Source organism: Caretta caretta, chromosome 12 (genome assembly GCF_965140235.1).
Source record: "Caretta caretta isolate rCarCar2 chromosome 12, rCarCar1.hap1, whole genome shotgun sequence".
Classification (NCBI taxonomy): Eukaryota; Metazoa; Chordata; order Testudines; family Cheloniidae; genus Caretta; species Caretta caretta.
In genome coordinates, this window is record NC_134217.1 from 1,559,699 (window position 1) to 1,580,020 (window position 20,322).

At 47.6% G+C, this 20,322-nt stretch overlaps 1 protein-coding gene across 7 annotated transcripts in view; it reads left to right on the forward strand.

The window, feature by feature from the left end:
* Positions 1-20,322, forward strand: part of WDR59 (WD repeat domain 59) — an 88,334-nt gene that overhangs the window by 30,645 nt on the left and 37,367 nt on the right. For all 7 annotated transcript variants that reach the window (XR_007352348.2, XM_048817075.2, XM_048817079.2 and 4 more), the window contains 7 exons: positions 8,765-8,853; positions 9,530-9,646; positions 10,006-10,083; positions 11,567-11,723; positions 14,709-14,788; positions 17,387-17,519; positions 20,038-20,183. Coding sequence is in view for 6 of the 7 variants with exons in the window: in XM_048817075.2 (XP_048673032.1) it covers positions 8,765-8,853; positions 9,530-9,646; positions 10,006-10,083; positions 11,567-11,723; positions 14,709-14,788; positions 17,387-17,519; positions 20,038-20,183 (800 nt within the window). In the remaining variant the exon portion in view is untranslated. The remainder of the gene's footprint in view (positions 1-8,764; positions 8,854-9,529; positions 9,647-10,005; positions 10,084-11,566; positions 11,724-14,708; positions 14,789-17,386; positions 17,520-20,037; positions 20,184-20,322) is intronic.

A 20,322-nucleotide genomic window follows, 5' to 3' on the forward strand; every position in this document is an offset into this window, starting at 1 on the left:
AGATGCATAAATTCTTCAGTCCAAGCCACTTCCCTAACTAATTTCCTTAATTTTGAAAGTCAGCCCTTTTGAAATCAAAAACCCTAGTTGCAGATTTATTTTTGTTAATCCTTCCGTTCAGTTTGAACTGAATTAGCTCATGATCACTTGAGCCAAGATTATCCCCTACAACCATTTCTTCTAGGAGGTCCTCACTACTCACCAAAACCAAACCTAAAATGGCATCCCCTCTAGTCGGTTCAGCAACTACTTGATGAAGGAATCCATCAGCTATCGCATCTAGGAAAATCTGAGCCCTATTGTTATTACTAGCACTCGTCCTCCAGTCTATATCTGGGAAGTTAGTCTCCCATGATCACACAGTTTCCATTAGTATTTACTTTATTAAAAACATTTAAAAGGGCTCTATCCATATCCAACTTAGATCCCGGTGGTCTGTAGCACACCCCAAGCACTATCCCTGATGTAAAGGACAGGTTACAAACTATAGTTAATAGTTCCGCAATTTCACATTTGAGTTCTTTCAAATGCCATCTGGTCCAGGTGGCTTGTTACTGTTAAGTTTCTCAATTAATTCCAAAAACTCCACTAGTGACACTTCAATCTGTGACAATTCCTCAGATTGTCACCTACAAAAGACGGCTCAGGTTTGGGAATCTCCCTAACATCCTCAGCCGTGAAGACTGAATCAAAGAATTCATTTAGTTTCTCTGCGATGACTTTATCATCTTTAAGTGCTCCTTCTGTATCTCGATCGTCCAGGGGTCCCACTGGTTGTTTAGCAGGTTTCCTGCTTCTGATGCTTCATTTTGTTATTACCTTTTGAGTTTTTGGCTAGCTGTTCTTCAAACTCCTTTTTGGCTTTTCTTCTTACATTTTTACATTTAATTTGGCAGTGTTTATGCTTCTTTCTATTTACTTCATGAGGATTTGACTTCCACTTTTTAAAAGATGCCTTTTTATCTCTCACTGCTTCTTTTACATGGTTGTTAAGCCACGGTGGCTCTTTTTTAGTTCTTCTACTGTGTTTTTTAATTTGGGGTATACATTTAAGTTGGGCCTCTATTATGGTGTCTTTGAAAAGTGTCCATGCAGCTTGCAGGGATTTCACTCTAGTGCTGTCGTCATCAGGAATAAGTTGGAATTTGAACAAGAAGCTGCTAGGCAGCTCTCTAACTCCATATTCTACAGGCCATTATCCTCTGATCCCACTGAGGATTACCAAAAGAAACTACACCATCTGCTCAAGAAACTCCCTGAAAAAGCACAGGAACAGATCTGTGCAGACAAATGCCTAGAGCCCCGACCAGGGGTATTCTGTCTGCTACCCAAGATCCATAAACCTGGAAATCCTGGATGCCCCATCATCTCAGGCATTGGCACCCTGACAGCAGGATTGTCTGGCTATGTGGACTCTCTCCTCAGGCCCTGCGCTCCCAGCTATCTTCGAGACACCATTGACTTCCTGAGGAAACTACAATCCATCGGTGGTCTTCCTGAAAACACTATCCTGCCCACTATGGATGTAGAAGCCCTCTACACGAACATTACACACAAAGATGGACTACAAGCTATCAGGAACAGTATCCCCGATAATGTCACGGCAAACCTTGTGGCTGAACGTTGTGACTTTGTCCTCACCCACAACTATTTCACATTTGGGGACAATGTATACCTTCAAATCAGCGGCACTGCTATGGGTACCCGCATGGCCCCACAGTATGCCAACATTTTTATGGTTTACTTAAAACACCGCTTCCTCGGTTCTCGTCCCCTAATGCCCCTACTCTACTTGCGCTACATTGATGACATCTTCATCATCTGGACCCACGGAAAAGAAGCCCTTGAGGAATTCCACCATGATTTCAACAATTTCCATCCCCTCAGCCTCAACCATCAACCTCAGCCTCGTCCAATCCACACAAGCAGTCCATTTCCTGGACGCTACTGTGCTAATAAGCGATGGTCACATAAACACCACCCTATATGGGAAACCTACTGACCGCTATACTTACCTACATGCCTCCAGCTTCCATCCAGGACACACCACATGATTCATTGTCTACAGCCAAACTCTAAGATACAACTGCATTTGCTCCAATCCCTCAGACAGAGACAAACATTCTTATCTATCTATTCTTATTATGCTCTATCAAGCATTCTTAAAACTACAATATCCAGCTGCTGAAGTGAAAAAACAGATTGACAGAGCCAGAAGAGTTCCCAGAAGTCACCTACTACAGGACAGGCCCAACAAAGAAAATAACAGAATGCCACTAGCCATCACCTTCAGCCCCCACCTAAAACTTCTCCAGCGCATCATCAAAGATTTACAACCTATCCTGAAAAATGATCCCTCACTCTCACAGATCTTGGGAAACAGACCAGTCCTCGCTTACAGACAGCCCCACAACCTGAAGCAAATACTCACCAGCAACCACACACCACACAACAAAAACACTAACCCAAGAACCTATCCTTGCAACAAAGCCCGATGCCAACTCTGTCCACGTTTATTCAAGTGACACCATCATAGCACCTAATCACATTAGCCACGCCATCGGGGCTCATTCACCTGCACATCTACCAATGTGATATATGCCATCATGTGCCAGCAATGCCCCTCTGCCATGAACATTGGCCAAACTGGACAGTCTCTACGCAAAAGAATAAATGGACACAAATCTGATATCAGGAATCATAACATTCAAAAATCGGTAGGAGAACACTTCAACTTCTCTGGCCACTCAGTAAAATATTTAAGGGTGGCAATTTTGCAACAGAAAAGCTTCAAAAACAGACTCCAACGAGAAACCGCTGAGCTTGAACTAATATGCAAACTAGATACCATTAACTTGGCTTTGAATAGAGACTGGGAGTGGCTGGGTCATTACACACATTGAATCTATTTCCTTAAGTTAAGTATCCTCACACCTTCTTGTCATCTGTCTAAATGGGCCATCTTGATTATCACTACAGAAGTTTTTTTCTCCTGCTGATAATAGCTCATCTTAACTAATTAGCCTCTCACAGTTTGTATGGTAACTTCCAACTTATCTGTATTTGTGTGTATGAGATATATATATATATATATCTTACTACATGTTCCATTCTATGCATCCGATGAAGTGGGCTGTAGCCCATGAAAGCTTATGCTCAAATAAATTTGTTAGTCTCTAAGGTGCCACAAGTACTCCTTTTTCTTTTTACTCTAGTCACTGTACCTTTTAATTTCTGTTTAACTAACCTCCTCATTTTTGCACAGTTCCCCTTTCTGAAATTAAGTGCCACTGTGTTGGGCTGTTGAGGTGTTCTTCCCACCACAGGAATGTTAAATGTTATTATATTATGATCACTATTTCCAAGCAGTCCTCTTATAGTTACCTCTTGGATCAGATCCTGCGCTCCACTCAGGACTAGATCGAGAGTTGCCTCTCCCCTTGTGGGTTCCTGTACCAGGTGCTCCAAGAAGCAGTCATTTAAAGAGTCGAGAAATTTTGTCTCTGCATTTCGTCCTGAGGTGACATGTACCCAGTCATTATGGGAATAATTGAAATCCCCCACTATTATTGAGTTTTTTATTTTGATAGCCTCTCTAATCTCCCTTAGCATTTCATCATCACTATCACTATCCTGGTCAGGTGGTAGATAAAAGATCCCTACTGTTATATTCTTATTAGAGTCTGGAATTACTATCCATAGAGATTCTGTGGAACATGTGGATTCATTTAAGATTTTTATTTCATTTGATTCTACATTTTCTTTCACATAGAGTGCACCCCCACCCCCACTCCCCTGCACAACCTGTTCTATCCTTCCGATATATTTTTTACCCTGGAATGATTGTGTCCCATTGCTTGTTCTCACTCCACCAGGTTTCTGTGATGCCTATTATATCAATTTTCAGAGTAGCAGCCATGTTAGTCTGTATCCGCAAAAAGAACAGGAGTACTTGTGGCACCTTAGAGACTAACAAATTTATTTGAGCATACGCTTTCATGAGCTGCATCCGATGAAGTGAGCTGTAGCTCACGAAAGCTTATGCTCAAACAAATTTGTTAGTCTCTAAGGTGCCACAAGTCCTCCTTTTCTTATTATATCAATATCCTCCTTTAACACGAGGTACTCTAGTTCACCCATCTTATTACTTAGACTTCTAGCATTTGTGTACAAGCACTTTAAAAACTTGTCACTGTTTATTTGTCTGCCGTTCTCTGATGTGTCAGATTCTTTGTGAATGTTTCTCATCTGATCTAGCCCATACTTTATCCTCTTCCATCCTCTCCTCCTGACTAAAACCTAGAGAATCTCTCTCAATAGACTCTCCTCTAAGAGACGTCTCTGTCCGATCCATGTGCGCCTCTGCAGCAATCGGCTTCCCCCCGCCTCCCCACAATCTCTTAGTTTAAAAACTGCTCAGCAACCTTTTTAATGTGAAATGCCAGCAGTCTGGATCCACTCTGGTTTAGGTGTCACTGGAGTGCTGCTGACTTTCCACCCTCCGTCCAGTTACTGAGAGAGGGGTTCTGGGCTGGGTACATTAACATGCAATATCATGCTTCCCTGCAGCACCTTAAACCAGCTGGGGATCTGAAAGGATGCCACAGGTGTCCTCCTTTGGGTTACACGTCACGCTCTCGTCAAGGCAATCAGCTAACACTACCTTGGCTGGACAGGCTCTTGTCAGAGACCCCAACAGTGTTAATCTCCACCCATCATCCTTAAGGGAAGACCTAATAGGTTCTGTGAATGAGTTACTGCACATGGAGAACATTAGAATGGAGACGGAGGAAGATAGAGCACAGATGAGCCAACGTGAAAGTGTCCTTATGGGTTGCTGTTTCTTCTACCTCACTAATCTCCTTGTGTATGAGAGAGAGAGAATCTGCCTTGTTAACAGCCCTTTAGGGTCTGTACCAGCAGCAGCCTTACTCACAGGCCATGAATTCGCAATGCTACAGAAATGCAGAGGACCTCTTGACCCACAGCAGCCTCTTGTTTTATGTCTCTGTTTGAGAGCTGGACGGCAGAAGTTTGCCGGGTTGTTTTTGAATCCTTTTGAAAGGAGTTTCAAACTAAAAAAGGGAGAAGAGAACCTCAGGTAGCTTTATATAACTCCCGTAACATCTGAACCTTCCATATCAATGTAAGCTCATTTTTCTATTAGAAACTGGGAAGCAGAAGGGAGATTGTGCAAAGTGAGGCACGTTGGAAAACATAATCCCAGCTATACGTACAAAATGATAGGGTCTGAATGAGCTGTTCCCACTCAGGAAAGAGATCTTGGCGTCATTATGGATAGTTCTCTGAAACAGCCACTCACTGTGCAGCGGCAGCCAAAAAAGCGAACGGAATGTTAGGAACCATTAGGAAAGGGATAAATAATAAGATGGAAAATATCATAATCGTAGAATATCAGGGTTGGAAGGGACCTCAGGAGGTCATCTAGTCCAACCCCCTGCTCAAAGCAGGACCAATCCCCAACTAAATCATCCCAGCCAGGGCTTTGTCAAGCCTGACCTTAAAAATATCTAAGGAAGGAGATTCCACCACCTCCCTAGGTAACGCATTCCAGTGTTTCACCACCCTCCTAGTGAAAAACTTTTTCCTAATATCCAACCTCAACCTCCCCACTGCAACTTGAGACCATTACTCCTTGTTCTGTCATCCGCTCCCACTGAGAACAGTCTAGATCCATCCTCTTTGGAACCCCCTTTCAGATAGTTGAAAGCAGCTATCAAATCCCCCCTCATTCTTCTCTTCCGCAGACTAAACAATCCCAGTTCCCTCAGCCTGTTCTCATAAGTCATGTGTTCCAGTCCCCTCAACATTTTTGTTGCCCTCCGCTGGACTCTCTCTTCAATTTTTCCACATCCTTCTTGTAGTGTGGGGCCCAAAACTGGACACAGTACTCCAGATGAGGCCTCACCAATATCGAATAGAGGGAAATGATCACGTCCCTCGATCTGCTGGCAGTGCCCCTACTTATACATCCCAAAATGCCGTTGGTCTTCTTGGCAACAAGGGCACACTGTTGACTCATATCCAGCTTCTCATCCACTGTAACCCCTAGGTCCTTTTCTACAGAACTGCTGCCAAGCCATTCGATCCCTAGTCTGTAGCGGTGCATGGCATTCTTCCATCCTAAGTGCAGGACTCTGCACTTGTCCTTGTTGAACCTCATCAGATTTCTTTTGGCTCAATCCTCTAATTTGTCTAGGTCCCTCTGTATCCTATCCCTACCCTCCAGTGTATCTACCTCTCCTCCCACTTTAGTGTCATCTGCAAACTTGCTGAGGGTGCAATCCACACCCTCCTCCAGATCATTTATGAAGATATTGAACAAAACCGGCCTGAGGATCGACCCTTGGGGCACTCCACCTTGATACTGGCTGCCAACTAGACATGGAGCCATTGATCACTACCCGTTGAGCCCGACAATCTAGCCAGCTTTCTATCCACCTTAGAGTCCATTCATCCAGCCCATACTTCTTGAACTTGCTGGCAAGAATACTGTGGGAGACCGTGTCAAAAGCTTTGCTAAAGTCAAGGAACAACACGTCCACCGCTTTCCCCTCATCCACAGAGCCACTTATCTCGTCATAGAAGGCAATTAGATTAGTCAGGCATGACTTGTCCTTGGTGAATCCATGCTGACTGTTCCTGATCACTTTCCTCTCCTCTAAGTGCTTCAGAATTGATTCCTTGAGGACCTGCTCCATGATTTTTCCAGGGACTGAGGTGAGGCTGACTGGCCTGTAGTTCCCAGGATCCTCCTCCTTCCCTTCTGTAAAGATGGGCACTACATCTTTTAAAAAATGCCACTATATAAAGCCGTAGTACACCCACACCTTGAATATGTGTACAGTTCTGGTTGCCCCATCTGAAAAAAGGTAGATTAGAATTGGAAAAGGTACAGAAAAGGGCAACACACGTGATGGGGGGGGGATGGAACAGCTTCCACATGAGGCGAAGTTAGAAAGCCTGGGACCGTTCAGTTTGGAGAAGAGGCGACTACGGGGGGAGAGGATCGAGGTCTATCAAACCATGACGGGTGGGGAGAGCATGAGCAGGGATGTCATTTACCCCTTCTCATCACACAAGAGCCAGGGGTCACCTAATGAAATGAATAAGCAGCAGGTTTAAAACAAACAAGAAGTACTTCTCCAGACAACACATAGTCAATCTGTGGAACTTGTTGCCAGGGGATGTTGTGAAGGTCAAAAGTATAAGTAAATTCTAAAAAGAAGTAGATGAGTTTGTGGAGGATAGGTCTATCAATGGCTGTTAGACAGGCTCTGGATGTCCATAAGCCTCTGACTGCCAGGTGCTGGGACTGGACAACAGGGAATGCATCACTTGATAATTGTCCTTCTGCTCATTCCCTCTGAAGTATCTGGCACTGGCCACTGTCAGAAGACAGGGTACTGGGCTAGACGGACCATTGGTCTGACCCAGTATGGCCGTTCTTATGTTCTAAAAAAAAAGTCTGCTTAAGTGGTGGTCCCCTATTTTTGGCCAGATCTCAAGAGAGCCATATATTTATATGTGGAGACAGGGAGGTCGGCTACAGAAGGAAAGATCTGTCCCTTAGTCTAGTTACCATCTTGTTTGACCGTTATTTTTTATGTCTCTTATGATTTGAGGCGAGCAAACCATTTTCATCCATCAAGCATAGGCCTTGTATGCCAGAGCCCTGACACAGCAGAGCTGTGTGTGTCTGCTGCAATAGCTTTCTTCCTAGATCCGACACATCCTCTGTGTCTGTGAACATTTGCTGAGCAGCAGGCTTTGCAGCTGACTGAGTTCCTAAGTACTGATGGAGCTGAGAAACATAGATCCGTACACTGCATCGGTTGTTCCTATCCCTTAGCAAAATGCATTGTCTCTGACCTGCCATTACCTTGGAGACGGTAGAGTCCCAAAACTTATCTTGAACCTTGGCGTCTCTGAGGATCCGACAAATTTTAGAGTCAAGGCTTCTGAAGTGCATTTCCTGTCAGTCTCTAACAATCCAAGAGTTCTCTAGATAGGCCAGCACGAACATCCACCACAACCTTAGCTCGTCTCCTGACACCCAAATACCCTTGGATTCCCCACCTCCATGATGAACTCCCCTTCACTTCCAACAATGAACCACTTGCAGCGCACACATCTAGCGCCTCAGTCACATGCCTATGCTCAGCCTTCACTCCAGCCTCAGCAAGATTAAAGTCCTGGATGTTAGTGATAGGTGAGTAGTGTTAAAATCTCTATAGTGTATTACTGGTGCATGTGAGAGTAAGGGGGCTGAGTTAATCACAGGGCACCAGGGAGCAGACAGAGGGAGAGGGTTGGTGCTAAAGTGGTGAGAGATGCAGAGCTTGTAGCTCCCCCACAGAGGCAGTTGCTCCCTGTGATGAGCTGAAAGTGGCTGGAGGTTCAGAAAAACATCTTTTGACTTGTAAATGGACCACATTGGATCTGAGCTCCTTGAGAGACATGCATGAAGCCCCCCAAAACTGGGGTTAACCTCTTTCTGAAGGACAGCTGCTCTTTAACTTTGCTGCTGCATTCCCATGAAATGTTTTGCCACGGTCTTTCACACTCGCTCCTGGGATGTATCTCTTCTTAGTTGTATGTCCTGTGCAGAACACAAGTGGTCTGAAATGCTGTGGGGCCGCCCTACATTTTGCATCTGCTTCATGTCTCATTGGCCCACCTCACTTTTAAGCTATTTGTAGATGCTGTTCGCTGACCTTTTTCTGCTCTGCTCCTTCTGCAGCTGGAGCCTCCCAGGTCAAATGGAACAAGAAAAACGCCAGCTGTTTAGCAACCAGCCACGATGGGGATGTCCGTATCTGGGATAAGCGGGTGAGCTCCTGTTAGTCTTTGAGTAGCCTCTGCATGTTCCCACATGTGGGATCAAGGCACCATGCCAGTCCTACACTGCTTCTTCCTTCCTTCCTTCCTTCATTTCCCACCCCTCTGAACGATCAGTTTGAGGTAAGCGCGGTGCCAATGGAGTCTGAGATTGAAGGAGAGCTCATAGAATCATAGAATATCAGGGTTGGAAGGGACCTCAGGAGGTCATCTAGTCCAACCCCCTGCTCAAAGCAGGACCAATCCCCAATTTTTGCCCCAGATCCCTAAATGGCCCCCTCAAGGATTGAACTCACAACCCTGGGTTTAGCAGGCCAATGCTCAAACCACTGAGCTATCCCTCCCCCAGCTGTATCATTGGCCTCCCTCTCTCTGAAAACATACCCCTTAGCACCTTGCTTTTGGCTTCTTGATGGATACTAGTTGCATCAAATATAAAGCGCCCCCTTACCCAGTGCACTGTTGTATTTAACTCCTATGGAACTTTACCACTGTACTTCACAGTAACTTTTCTCTAGCCTACAAGCCATTGTTTATCTTTCTCTCTGGCTGGTGACGTCTACTGAGTGTGAGGGTGGAGAAGCGCCTTCTTTACCTGGCAGGATCGGGCCAGATTTCTTGCTCCTAAGAACCAGCATGGTGAGAACTAAAATGCCTCTGATTGCAGAAACCCAGCACTGCAGTGGAGTACTTGGCAGCGCATCTCTCTAAAATCCATGGCCTGGACTGGCATCCGGACAACGAGTACATCCTGGCCACTTCCAGCCAGGACAACTCTGTCAGGGTAAGTGCCCAGATCTCTCAGAGGGAATGTACCAGTGCCATCCTAAGGGCCTGACCCAGCTCCCACTGAAATCACTGGGCATCTGTCCATTGACTTCAGTGGGAACTAGATCTGGTATTAGACATCACCCTCTACAGCAAGTCTTGTGTTGGTCAGTGCACACCTGTCACCCCGAGTCACTGTGTCTGAGGCTGATAGCCCCCCCTTGGGGCCAGTTCAGCTCCATTAGTGCAAGGATGTCTCTAACGACACTGTGGAGCACCTGTCGCATGTCTGGCACACGTCTTACACAGAAATATCCCCCCCCCCCACCACCCCTGAGAGCGAAGCTCACTGGCTTGTTTTCTGTTCTGTTGAAGTTCTGGGATTACCGTCAGCCTCGGAAATATCTCAATATCCTCCCCTGCCAGGTTCCAGTCTGGAAGGCGAGATACACGGTGAGTGTGAACACCGGTCCCTCTGCCCCATAGCCTTGCTAGAGCCTGGGATGGCTAAGGGAAATTACCTAGTGAGGCATTCCTCCCTGGGAATCATTAGCACTGTTTTTGCCACTGGCTTTTATTAATCTGAGTTAAAAACCTCAGTTACAGCACTGATCAGTACGAGTGTGAGAGCATCTTCCGTGAGAACCAGGCTCATGGGAGGGGGTGCCTAATAATGTGAAACTTGGATCTTTCCCAGAGGACTGTAACAGAGACTCGCATACATGGGGCTTGCAGCTGGTGTCTAAGTCCTAAAGAAGGACTGCAGCTTTGGTTCAGCAGTTCCTTATACCCTCTGTCCGCTCTGTCACTGACTTACATTGCACTGGTGGAGACAACGCACTAAGAGCGGCACTGTAGCAGCCTAGCCATGCCTCTTTCACAGTTTCTGCTCAGAGATTTTATCTCTTGAATCTCTTCTGTGAGGGCTTTTTAACCATGCCCATGTATTTTAATGGGCCGTCACGGTTTTTGTGTAGCTAAGAATGCACTAACTTGCTGTCTTTGTGGTGTGAGGTCCAAGGCATTTAAAGCACAAGTTGTTCCTCAGCTTTGGCTATATCTACATTCAAAACATAAAAATCACTGTAGTGAGTCACAGAGCCCAGGTCAACTGACTCGGGCTCACGGTGGGGGCTAAACATAGCTGCATAGAAGCTCCCACTTGGGCTGGAGCCCAGGCTCAGACCCAGCGAGGGAGGAGGTCTTGGAGTCTGGACTCCAGCCTGAGCAGAAATGTTTACGCTGCCACTGTTAGCCCAGTAGCGCAAACCCACGTCAGTTGACCCGCGCTCTGAGACTTGTTGCCGCAGAGGGGTTTTTGCACATAGCCTTTGACACCTAGCCGTTCAGCATTAGCTTGTACTCACCATCTTCCCCAGACACCAGAATGAGCCTTTCCTCACCTCTCCCTCCCTCCGGCCCTGTACCATGCCTGGTGTGTATGCACAATACATACTTGTAGTTTAGTGTTCCATTTCAGGGTCAGGACCCCAAACAATTGCTAGTGCGTGAGACCCAAAGAATGATTGCTGTTTGGCTCGGCCTGTGCAAAGAGCAGCAGGAATGGTGGGTGAAGAGGGAGTGTTAAAATCGCTGTTGCTAGGTGGGGTTAGTAATAAGCAGAAGGAAATGGCTGGTTTTAAATGAGCTGTGGTGAATGCCTCTTTCGAGCGCAGTGCACCCCTCTCCTTTCAGGGCATGTTGAGTCCTCTTGCATGGTAATCCCCTTTGAAAGCTCCTCCTTGTAGGGTTGGCTCCTGAGCCCCTACAATCCTCCCTGAAGTCAGCTGGTGGCAGTGCCAGGATGTGCCCTGGTGCCAGTGTGAATGGGAAGGTGTTGGAAAGTACGATCGAGGCAATATGGGGGAGTGAGAGCTGCCAGGCTAACTGTTGTGCAGCTGAGCAGCCCCTCTCTGGGTGTGCTTCTCTCCCCCAGCCTTTCAGCAACGGGCTGGTGACCGTGATGGTTCCCCAGCTGCGGCGAGAGAACAGCCTCCTCCTTTGGAACACTTTTGACCTGAACACGCCAGTTCACACCTTCGTGGGACACGACGATGTGGTGCTGGAGTTCCAGTGGAGAAAGCAGAAAGAAGGTGGGCACAGGACTGTGACTGCTGTTCTCATGCAACTGCCGTTGGTGCACGGCAGCAGCTGGAGTCTGCCTTGCGGCTGCCATACTCAAGCAATTGCCTTTCTGCTCTTGCCACGACTTGAACTAGCCTCTATCTGCTTTCCAATCCCCACAGAGCGTAGTTTATTGGAACGTGTCCCATTGCACGAGGCCACGCAAACTATTCCCAGGCGAACAGAGCCAATCGATACGAGTATCAACAGTGACTCTTTCATTTCCCACTATCCCGTCAGTCTGTTTTTAAATGGATTTTTCAGAATAAATTGTACAACAATAAGATTCTTGCATAAAGCGAAGGAAAAAATTCAAAACTGAGTGAACCCCTCTGAGCTTCACCGTTTATTGCAAGGAAAAAGCAAGCCACAAATATCAGGAGCATCCCATGCAATAAAAGCTGCATTTTCAGTAGCATCCATGTACTCAATACACCAGCCAAAGGAGGTGGAGCCTGGGGAAAGGAACCCTCCTGCCAGTTTTCAGACCCTAGTCCAGAGTTGGGCAAACTATGGCCCATGGGACCTTCCTGCCCGGCCTCTGAGCTCCCAGCCGAGGAAGCTAGCCCCAGGTCTCTCCCCTGCTGTCCCCCCTTTTGCGCCGCCAAGTGGGCAGCGTGGCTTGCGCCCACCCACCTCCCAGGCTTTCCAATAAGCCAGTCCTGCCACTCTGAGCGGCATGGTAAGGGGGCGTGGAGCGGAGGGTTGGATAAGGGGCAGGGGGTCCTGGGAGGCAGTCAGGGGACAGAGAGCAGGGGGTGGTTGGATGGGAAAGAGGTTGGGGGGGGCGGGCAGGGGACAGGGCGTGGTTGGATGGGGTGGAGGTTTGGGGATGGGGGCGGTTGGGGATGGGGAACAGGGGGGTTGATAGGCATGGTAGTCTGGGGAGGCCTGTCAGGGGCTGGGGGTGTGGATAGGGATCAGGGCAGTCAGGGGAAGGGGGCAGGGGGGTTGGATATGGGGTGAGGTCCCTGGGGACGGTCAGGTGTGGGTGGGGTCCCATGAGGGAGCAGTCAAGGGACAAGGAGCAGGGGGGGTTGGATGGGTTGGGGGCTCTGAGGGAGGCCGTCAGGGAGCGAGAAGTGGGAGCGGGTAGATAAGGGGCGGGGGCCAGGCTGTTTGGGGAGGCACAGCCTTCCCTACCCAGCCCTCCATACCGTTTCGCAACTGCGATGTGGCCCTTGGGCCATAAAGTTTGCCCACCCCTGCCCTAGTCAGTCATTTTCAAATATAAAAGAAAACCCCACAAAAAGGTCAGATAACCAAACAGATCAATGAGGGCACACACATGGCTTTAACCTGCACAGCTCCAGTGCTGGGACCTCCTCTCTTGCTGTAACCACAGGCCCCTGGTCCTTGGTTTACACAAGGGTCTTATGGTACCTCTGCCCTCTTTGGGTACAGGGCATGGACTTTATATCTGTCACCACCATTTCATCTGCGCTGCTTGGTAGTGAGACTGGCAGCACTGGTGCAAACACCTATCTACACAGATTTAACCAGGACCAATTTCTTCTCCAGAACAGGTCCCCAGGCCCCCCTCCCAATCATTTAATGGAATTTTTGTAATGGCACTTAGGAAACTTCTTCCTTTGGTTTTGCTCAGAGCGATGGGTGTTTGGCTGTTCTCTTCCCGTTGAACATACGTGCTAACCAGTAAGCAGTGTAGCCTAGTGACTAGAATACTGGGCTGGGACTCAGGAAATCTGGGTTCTTATCCCTAGCTCTGCCACTGGCCTGCTGGGCAAGTCACCTCCCTCTCTGTGCCTCGGTTTCCCTTTCTGTACAATTTGGATAATGACACTGACCTCCTTGGTAACACACTTGGAGATCTACTGAAAAGAGCTATGCAAGGGGGGGGGGGGTGTTATACGTTTGATTATTATAACCTCTTACTGCGTCTGTATGCCCTCATACCTTCACAGAGGCTGGTGCTCCAGACAAAGTTGTCCTGGCTTAACTAAAGGTGTTGTTTAAACTGATTTAGTTAAACTGGGGGATCTTAGTGTGTGGACACTCTTATGTAGGTTTAAACCTGGTCTGTCTCAGTTTAATTGCATTGGTAAATTTACAGGAACAAGCTAAACCAGCGCAAGCCAGTTTTAAACCTATTGAAGCACATCCACACACAAAGTTACACCAGTTTAAGTGAAATCCATGCTGTGTGTAGGGCAGCTGCTCGTATGTTTGTGTCAGCCAATTGAGGGCTGGGATCTCTGCAGCATTACAGCTTCAGGTCCTCCAGAGATTCCCAAAATCCTTGGGGGGAGGGGGGAAGGCGGCGGGGAGCCAGAATTTGATATTCCAAATGTAGAAAACCTGTTGTGCTCTCTGCATCCTAAAGGAGATGTTACAGGAGAAACCCTTTTTTTTTTCTGCTTTGCAATTCACTTTTACATTGTTACTTAGAATCATAGAATATCAGGATTAGAAGGGACCTCAGGAGGTCATCTAGTCCAACCCCCTACTCAAAGCAGGACCAATCCCCAATTTTTGCCCCAGATCCCTAAATGGCCCCCTCAAGGATTGAACTCACAACCCTGGGTTTAGCAGGCCGATGCTCAAACTACTGAGCTATTACTTGGATTTTCAGCTACACAACAATGTGATGCTTTAAAAATAAGTGCCTCCTAGTAGATCCGATTCATTTCCCATGTGATAACTTTCACTGCAAAATGTATTTTTATTTGCATTGCAGTTTTCTCCTCTGTAACTCCAGCAGCAGCCCCATCCCCATTTTACAGATGGGGAAACTGAGGCACAGAGTGGAACAGTGACTTGACTTGCTATGTGACCTTGGACAATATCAAAGGCAGGAATAGAACCCAGGAGTCCTGACTCCCACTCCAGTGTCCCATCTACTGGACCTAGCTACTTGGTTCAGTCCACTTATATCATAAATAGAGTCAAGTCTGTTTTCTGTTACTTCTAGAAATTATTTTCTCTTCTTTTAGGCTCCAAGGACTACCAGCTGGTCACGTGGTCTCGTGACCAGACGCTGCGGATGTGGCGGGTTGACTCCCAGCTGCAGAGGGTATGCAAAGCACTTTTGGCGTTGGACTGGGGACAGCATTCTGAAGTGCCAAATTTACCATCATTTACTTGTATGAAGTGCGACTAATGGCATCATGGAGAGCTCAGGCACAAAGTCTCTAGGTGCCATCCAGCCTTCTCACTCACAGCTCAGCCCCCCAAGGGTGTGTCTACACTGCACCCTTCTTTCAGCGGCATGGAGTGTACACACACAGCTCCCCTACCACAGGTACAGATAGCAGAGGAGACAGTGAGGCACAGTTTTGATCAGTACAGCCATACCGCTCTGAGTACATACCGCACATGGTTCTCTACTCACCGTCTACACTGCTATTTATACCCATGAGAGGAGGCCTATGCATGTCTGAATGCTGCATGCCTCTCCGGGGGCCCTTCCCCACCGTGGGGAAAGATGCTGGCATGGGGGAAAGGCTCCGATAGCTCCCCAGTGCTGGAGCGCTCTCCCTCCTGCAGGGAAAGACTCCTCCAGCAGCGGGGAAAGGTTTCCCCGCTGCTGGAGCCTTTCGCTCACATATGGAGCTGCACACCAGTGTGGATGCGGTGTACTTTCTCACTGCAGTGTCTGGCTAGCCGTATGCTACACGGTGCCACCAGGGTGTGTCGTGTAGACAGAGCCTAACTCTGACCTTAAAAGAAAAGGAGGACTTGTGGCACCTTCGAGACTAACACATTTATTTGAGCGTGAGCTTTCGTGAGCTACAGCTCACTTCATTAGATGCATGCAGTGGAAAATACAGTGGGGAGATTTTATATACACAGAGAACATGAAACAATGGGTGTTACCATACACATCGTAAGAAGAGTGATCAGGTAAGGTGAGCTATTACCAGCAGGAGAGCGATTGGGGGGGACCTTTTGTAGTGATAATTAAGGTGGGCCATTTCCAGCAGTTGACAAGAACATGTGAGGAATAGTGCGGGGGGGGGGGGGGGAGAGAAAATAAACATGGGGAAATAGCTTTACTTTGTGTAATGACACATCCACTCCCAGTCTTTATTCAAGCCTAAGTTAATTGTATCCAGTTTGCAAATTAATTCCAATTCAGCAGTCTCTCGTTGGAGTCTGTTTTTGAAGGTTTTTTTGTTGAAGAATTGCCACTTTTAGGTCTGTAATCGAGTGACCAGAAAGATTGAAGTGATCTCCGACTGGTTTATGAATGTTATAATTATTGACATCTGATTTGTGTCCATTTATTCTTTTACGTAGAGACTGTCCAGTTTGGCCAATGTAAATGGCAGAGGGGCATGGCTGGCACATGATGGCATATAGCACATTGGTAGATGTACAGGTGATAGTGTGGTTGATGTGATTAGGCCCTATGATGGTCTGACCTGTAATGTACAGCAGGCTGCACTGTGCTCTGGACAAATGTCTGCTAGGCAGGAGGTTTTCCACTGGACATACAGAACCTCGAAGGCTTCACAGGAACAGCAAGGCTGTTTTGTCACTCAAATGATTATTCCCAACACCTGAGCCCTGCTGTAAGTGCAGGTGCACTATGAAGTGTGTTGTCCAGTATCAGTGGGAAGGGTTACCAGCTGCCCCAAGATAACTGCAGAATCTAAAACTCTCCAGCAGGCATTGCCTCTGCAGACCTCCGCATACTTGGGTACAGATGACTCAGTGCTGCAGGAACCCAACTCTCCTAGGGAGTCAAGTCTGAGAATACGTGCACTCTCTTCTGGCGTGCAAAGCTCTGATGGAGACCTTGGTCCCAGCTGGCCTCCCTTGCTTTCTGACTTGCGAGAGTAGCAGCTCTTCGACCCATCGCCTCCAGCCAGATCACACTGTGTCCCGTCACTCGTTAGCAGTAGTCCTGGTTTGGTCTCTTGTCAAGCAGTTTTGCATGATTTGTATTAGTTTTCTCCTATGTCCAGATTCATCGTTTGTATCCCAGGGAGATGCCCATGAGTAAGGCTGGTAGTTTGCTGTGTCAGCGCGCTTGTTTTGGTCGTTACTGTGTCCTTCTGCCTCCCCACATTTGACTGTTCACCCTCTCCTGTGTCTTGTAAATCCAGGCTGTGAGTTCTCTGGGCCTGTTGTCTATTTGTCTGGGCGTTGCCCAGCCCAGTTGGGTTGTGGCCCTTAATTTGGGGTGCTAGTCCTGACCATAGTGTAAATAACAATGGCAAAAATCCTAGTACTGGCTTTAAAAAGCAAAGCAAGTCATGGCACGTGATATTCTTGTACTGATCAGTTTGTCATGGGATGGTATTAGAAAAGTCAAATCTCCTTTATTTTAGAATAAAACTTGGCTAACCATTGGTTAATATATCCCCCTGCTTGCTACATGGACATGCACACAGAGCCACGTTTGCAAGTGATGAGGGGAGATGTGGTCGAGCAGGCTGGGTGACAAAGGCCAGGCCTCTTCTCTGATGAAAAGCCATGCCTTTTGTCACAGGGTGCCGTCAGGAAAGCAGTGCCATGGTCTTTGAGATGTGGCTGTTGCGCATACGCCCACCTGGCTAATTTAAGCTCCCTGGAGAGATGAGCTGCTCTATCGTTCCTCATGTATTTTGGGCTGCCTTTGTTTGATCCCTGTGACACAGCACATGGGTGTGCTTGTTCTTTTCAGCTGTGTGCTAACGATATCTTGGAAGGGGTTGACGAACTCATTGATGGGATTGCCCTCCTGCCTGAGCCGGATAAGACCCTCCACACCCAGGACTCTGAACCCCAGCAAAGCTCCGGGCATGCAGATGAAGAAGGTGAGAGAAGTTCTTTTGCTGTTTGAAATGAAAACCTTTTGGAGGTCATCTCTAAGCCAGTGGTTGTTTGTGCTCTGAGTAAGAGACTGACGCATGCCTGCTTAACTGTCCCTTGTGGAAGGGTTCAACGTGACCCTGCCAAGAAATGGTCATCCACCTGTGGAAGGAAAAAACACCCGAAAAGCAAACTGGTTCCTTGTCTCTATTGTTAGTAGCATTGATTTGCATGACAGTATTGCCTCAGAGTCTTGGGCATGGATCATGGCCCCATCATGCCAGGCCTGGGCAAAGGCAGACCTAGAAAGATGGTTCCTGCCCCATAGAGCTTACAATTGAAGTGTAAGACCGGAGACAGCAGGTGGATGCAGACAGATGGGGAGTCCAAGGAAGTTGGTCAGCGTGATGGGCAGTGGCTTGGTACACCAACTACCGAGCCATTGTCAGTGTTTTCTTAGGTTGTTAAAAGGAGGAGGGAGAAAAATTGTTGTTCTTCACCTCTGAGGACAGGACAAGAAGCAGTGGGCTTAAATTGCAGCAAGGCTGTTTTAGGTTGGACATTAGGAAAAACTTCCTAACTGTCAGGGTGGTTAAGCACTGAAATAAATTTCCTAGGGAGGTTGTAGAATCTCCGTCATTGGGGATTTTTAAGAGCAGGTTGGACAAACACCTGTCAGGGATGGTCAGCCATGAGTGCAGGGGACTGAACTAGATAACCTCTCGAGGTCCCTTCTGGTTCTATGATTCTATGAAATACAGCACCTCTTATCCTAGTCTAGAGCACCCTTAATGAGCCATGGCCATGGCTCTCTCCTTCTGACCTGGCAGCTCATGTGCTCTTATGGGGCAGAATGTGCTCTCTTGTCTCTCCCCACAACTGAGAGTTAACCCTTTTGCTGCCCAGCTGGGCATAGGATACGTTCACCCTGTCAAAATTGCTCCATTGCATCCATTTGATTCAAGTTTTTAAGCTTTCCTTTGCAGCCATGAGGGCTGGATTTTTTTGTGTCGCTAGAGTAGATATGTTTCAGAGTAGCAGCCGTGTTAGTCTGTATTTGCAAAAAGAAAAGGAGTACTTGTGGCACCTTAGAGACTAACTAGTTTATTTGAGCCTAAGCATATTTGAGCTGTAGCTCACGAAAGCTTATGCTCAAATAAATTTGTTAGTCTCTAAGGTGCCACAAGTACTCCTTTTCTTTTAGAGTAGATATGGGGACAGAGTAGGCAACAAGGTTTGTAACAGATTGGTTCCTCGTTGCCTACTCTGTCTCCATATCTACTCTAGCGACACCATCAGAGGACCCAACCACATCAGCCACACCATCAGGGACTCATTTACCTGCACATCTACTAATGTTGTATATGCCATCATGTGCCAGCAATTACCCTCTGCTGTATACATTGGCCAAACCGGACAGTCTCTACATAAAAGAATAAATGGACACAAATGGGACATCAGGAATGGTAACATACAAAAGCCAGTAGGAAAACACTTCAGTCTTCCTGGACATTCTATAACAGATTTAAAAGTAGCCATACTTAAACAAAAAAACTTCAGAAACAAACTTCAAAGAGAAACTGCTTACAGGTGTATAGCCCACACTCCTCCTGGGAGAATGGGTGAGGTGTAAGAGCCCATCTCCTTTCTAAAAGCCTGCTCTCTGTGGCTGCCTGCTGTGGGGATTGGCTGTCTCAGAATGGTGGCCAAGCTAGCGCCATCCTTTTGTAAATGGGGAGAGGCAGGAGGCCCCAGCTCAGGAGAAGGGAATCTTCCTTCTGTTTGCATGCTTTAGCTGTCAGACAGGCCACGTGAGCAGTAGACCTGGCAGCTAGATGTATGCATTTAGATGTGCACACTGCACCTTGGCTTGGAATTCGCCTTGCCAGAATTCTAGACCCCTTTGCCACATTAAAAGTGCAAATGATTAGCACAAGTAATAGTAAACCCAGCAGCCTCCCAAAGCCAGGGAAGCAAATGAACCCTGGCTTTCACTGCACCCCTCCCTGCTTGAGAGCCTGACTCATTTGATGGCTTTACAGGATGTCCTAAAGCCATCAGACTTGGGGTCACTTGGAGCAGGTGCGGGGGTGAATTCCAAAGCGCAGAGCCCTTGCTGGGAGCCAGGAGCTACAGTTCTTCTGTCCTCTGCTCTGGTAATATCGCATGGGAGGGTCTCTCTTGAGTAGGCAGGGCTCAAGCCAGTTAGGCCTTTGTAGATTAAAACCAAGCCTTAAACGCCACCTGGAAAGAAGCAGGCAGCAGGCCATGATTTGCAAATGATGGGCTCTCCAGGGCTCCATCCAGCCTGCGGTTCTTCCTGCTGGCTTCAGAAACTATTGTCTGTCTGGCCCAAGGGCTGGGCCCACTCCCAGACAGCTGAGTGGTACCCATGGTCACATGCTCTTTGATGGTGTGTGCCTGTTGCTGTGGGCACCTTGCGCACTGGGAGATTGGCGATTCCCCTGAAGCTTCTCTTTCACAGCCTGCCTCAGCCTGTTTGTTTTTCTTTTCTCCTGCCAGCTTTAAAGGAAGATTTCCAGAACGACCTCCTGGTGGGAAGAAAATCGGACCTGGTGGGAAGAAAATCGGACCAGCTGGGGCTGCCGCAGACACTGCAGCAGGAGTTTTCCCTTATCAACGTGCAGATCCGTAACGTCAATGTGGAGGTAGAGGGAGAATTTCCTCCCGCTGACAGCAGGGGACGCGGGCAGGACTGGATTGCCTAGTATCTTGCGCTGGGGACCCTCTCCAAGCACTACAAGGCTGATTGCTTTAAGTTGGACTATGGATGCAGGACGTTCCCCA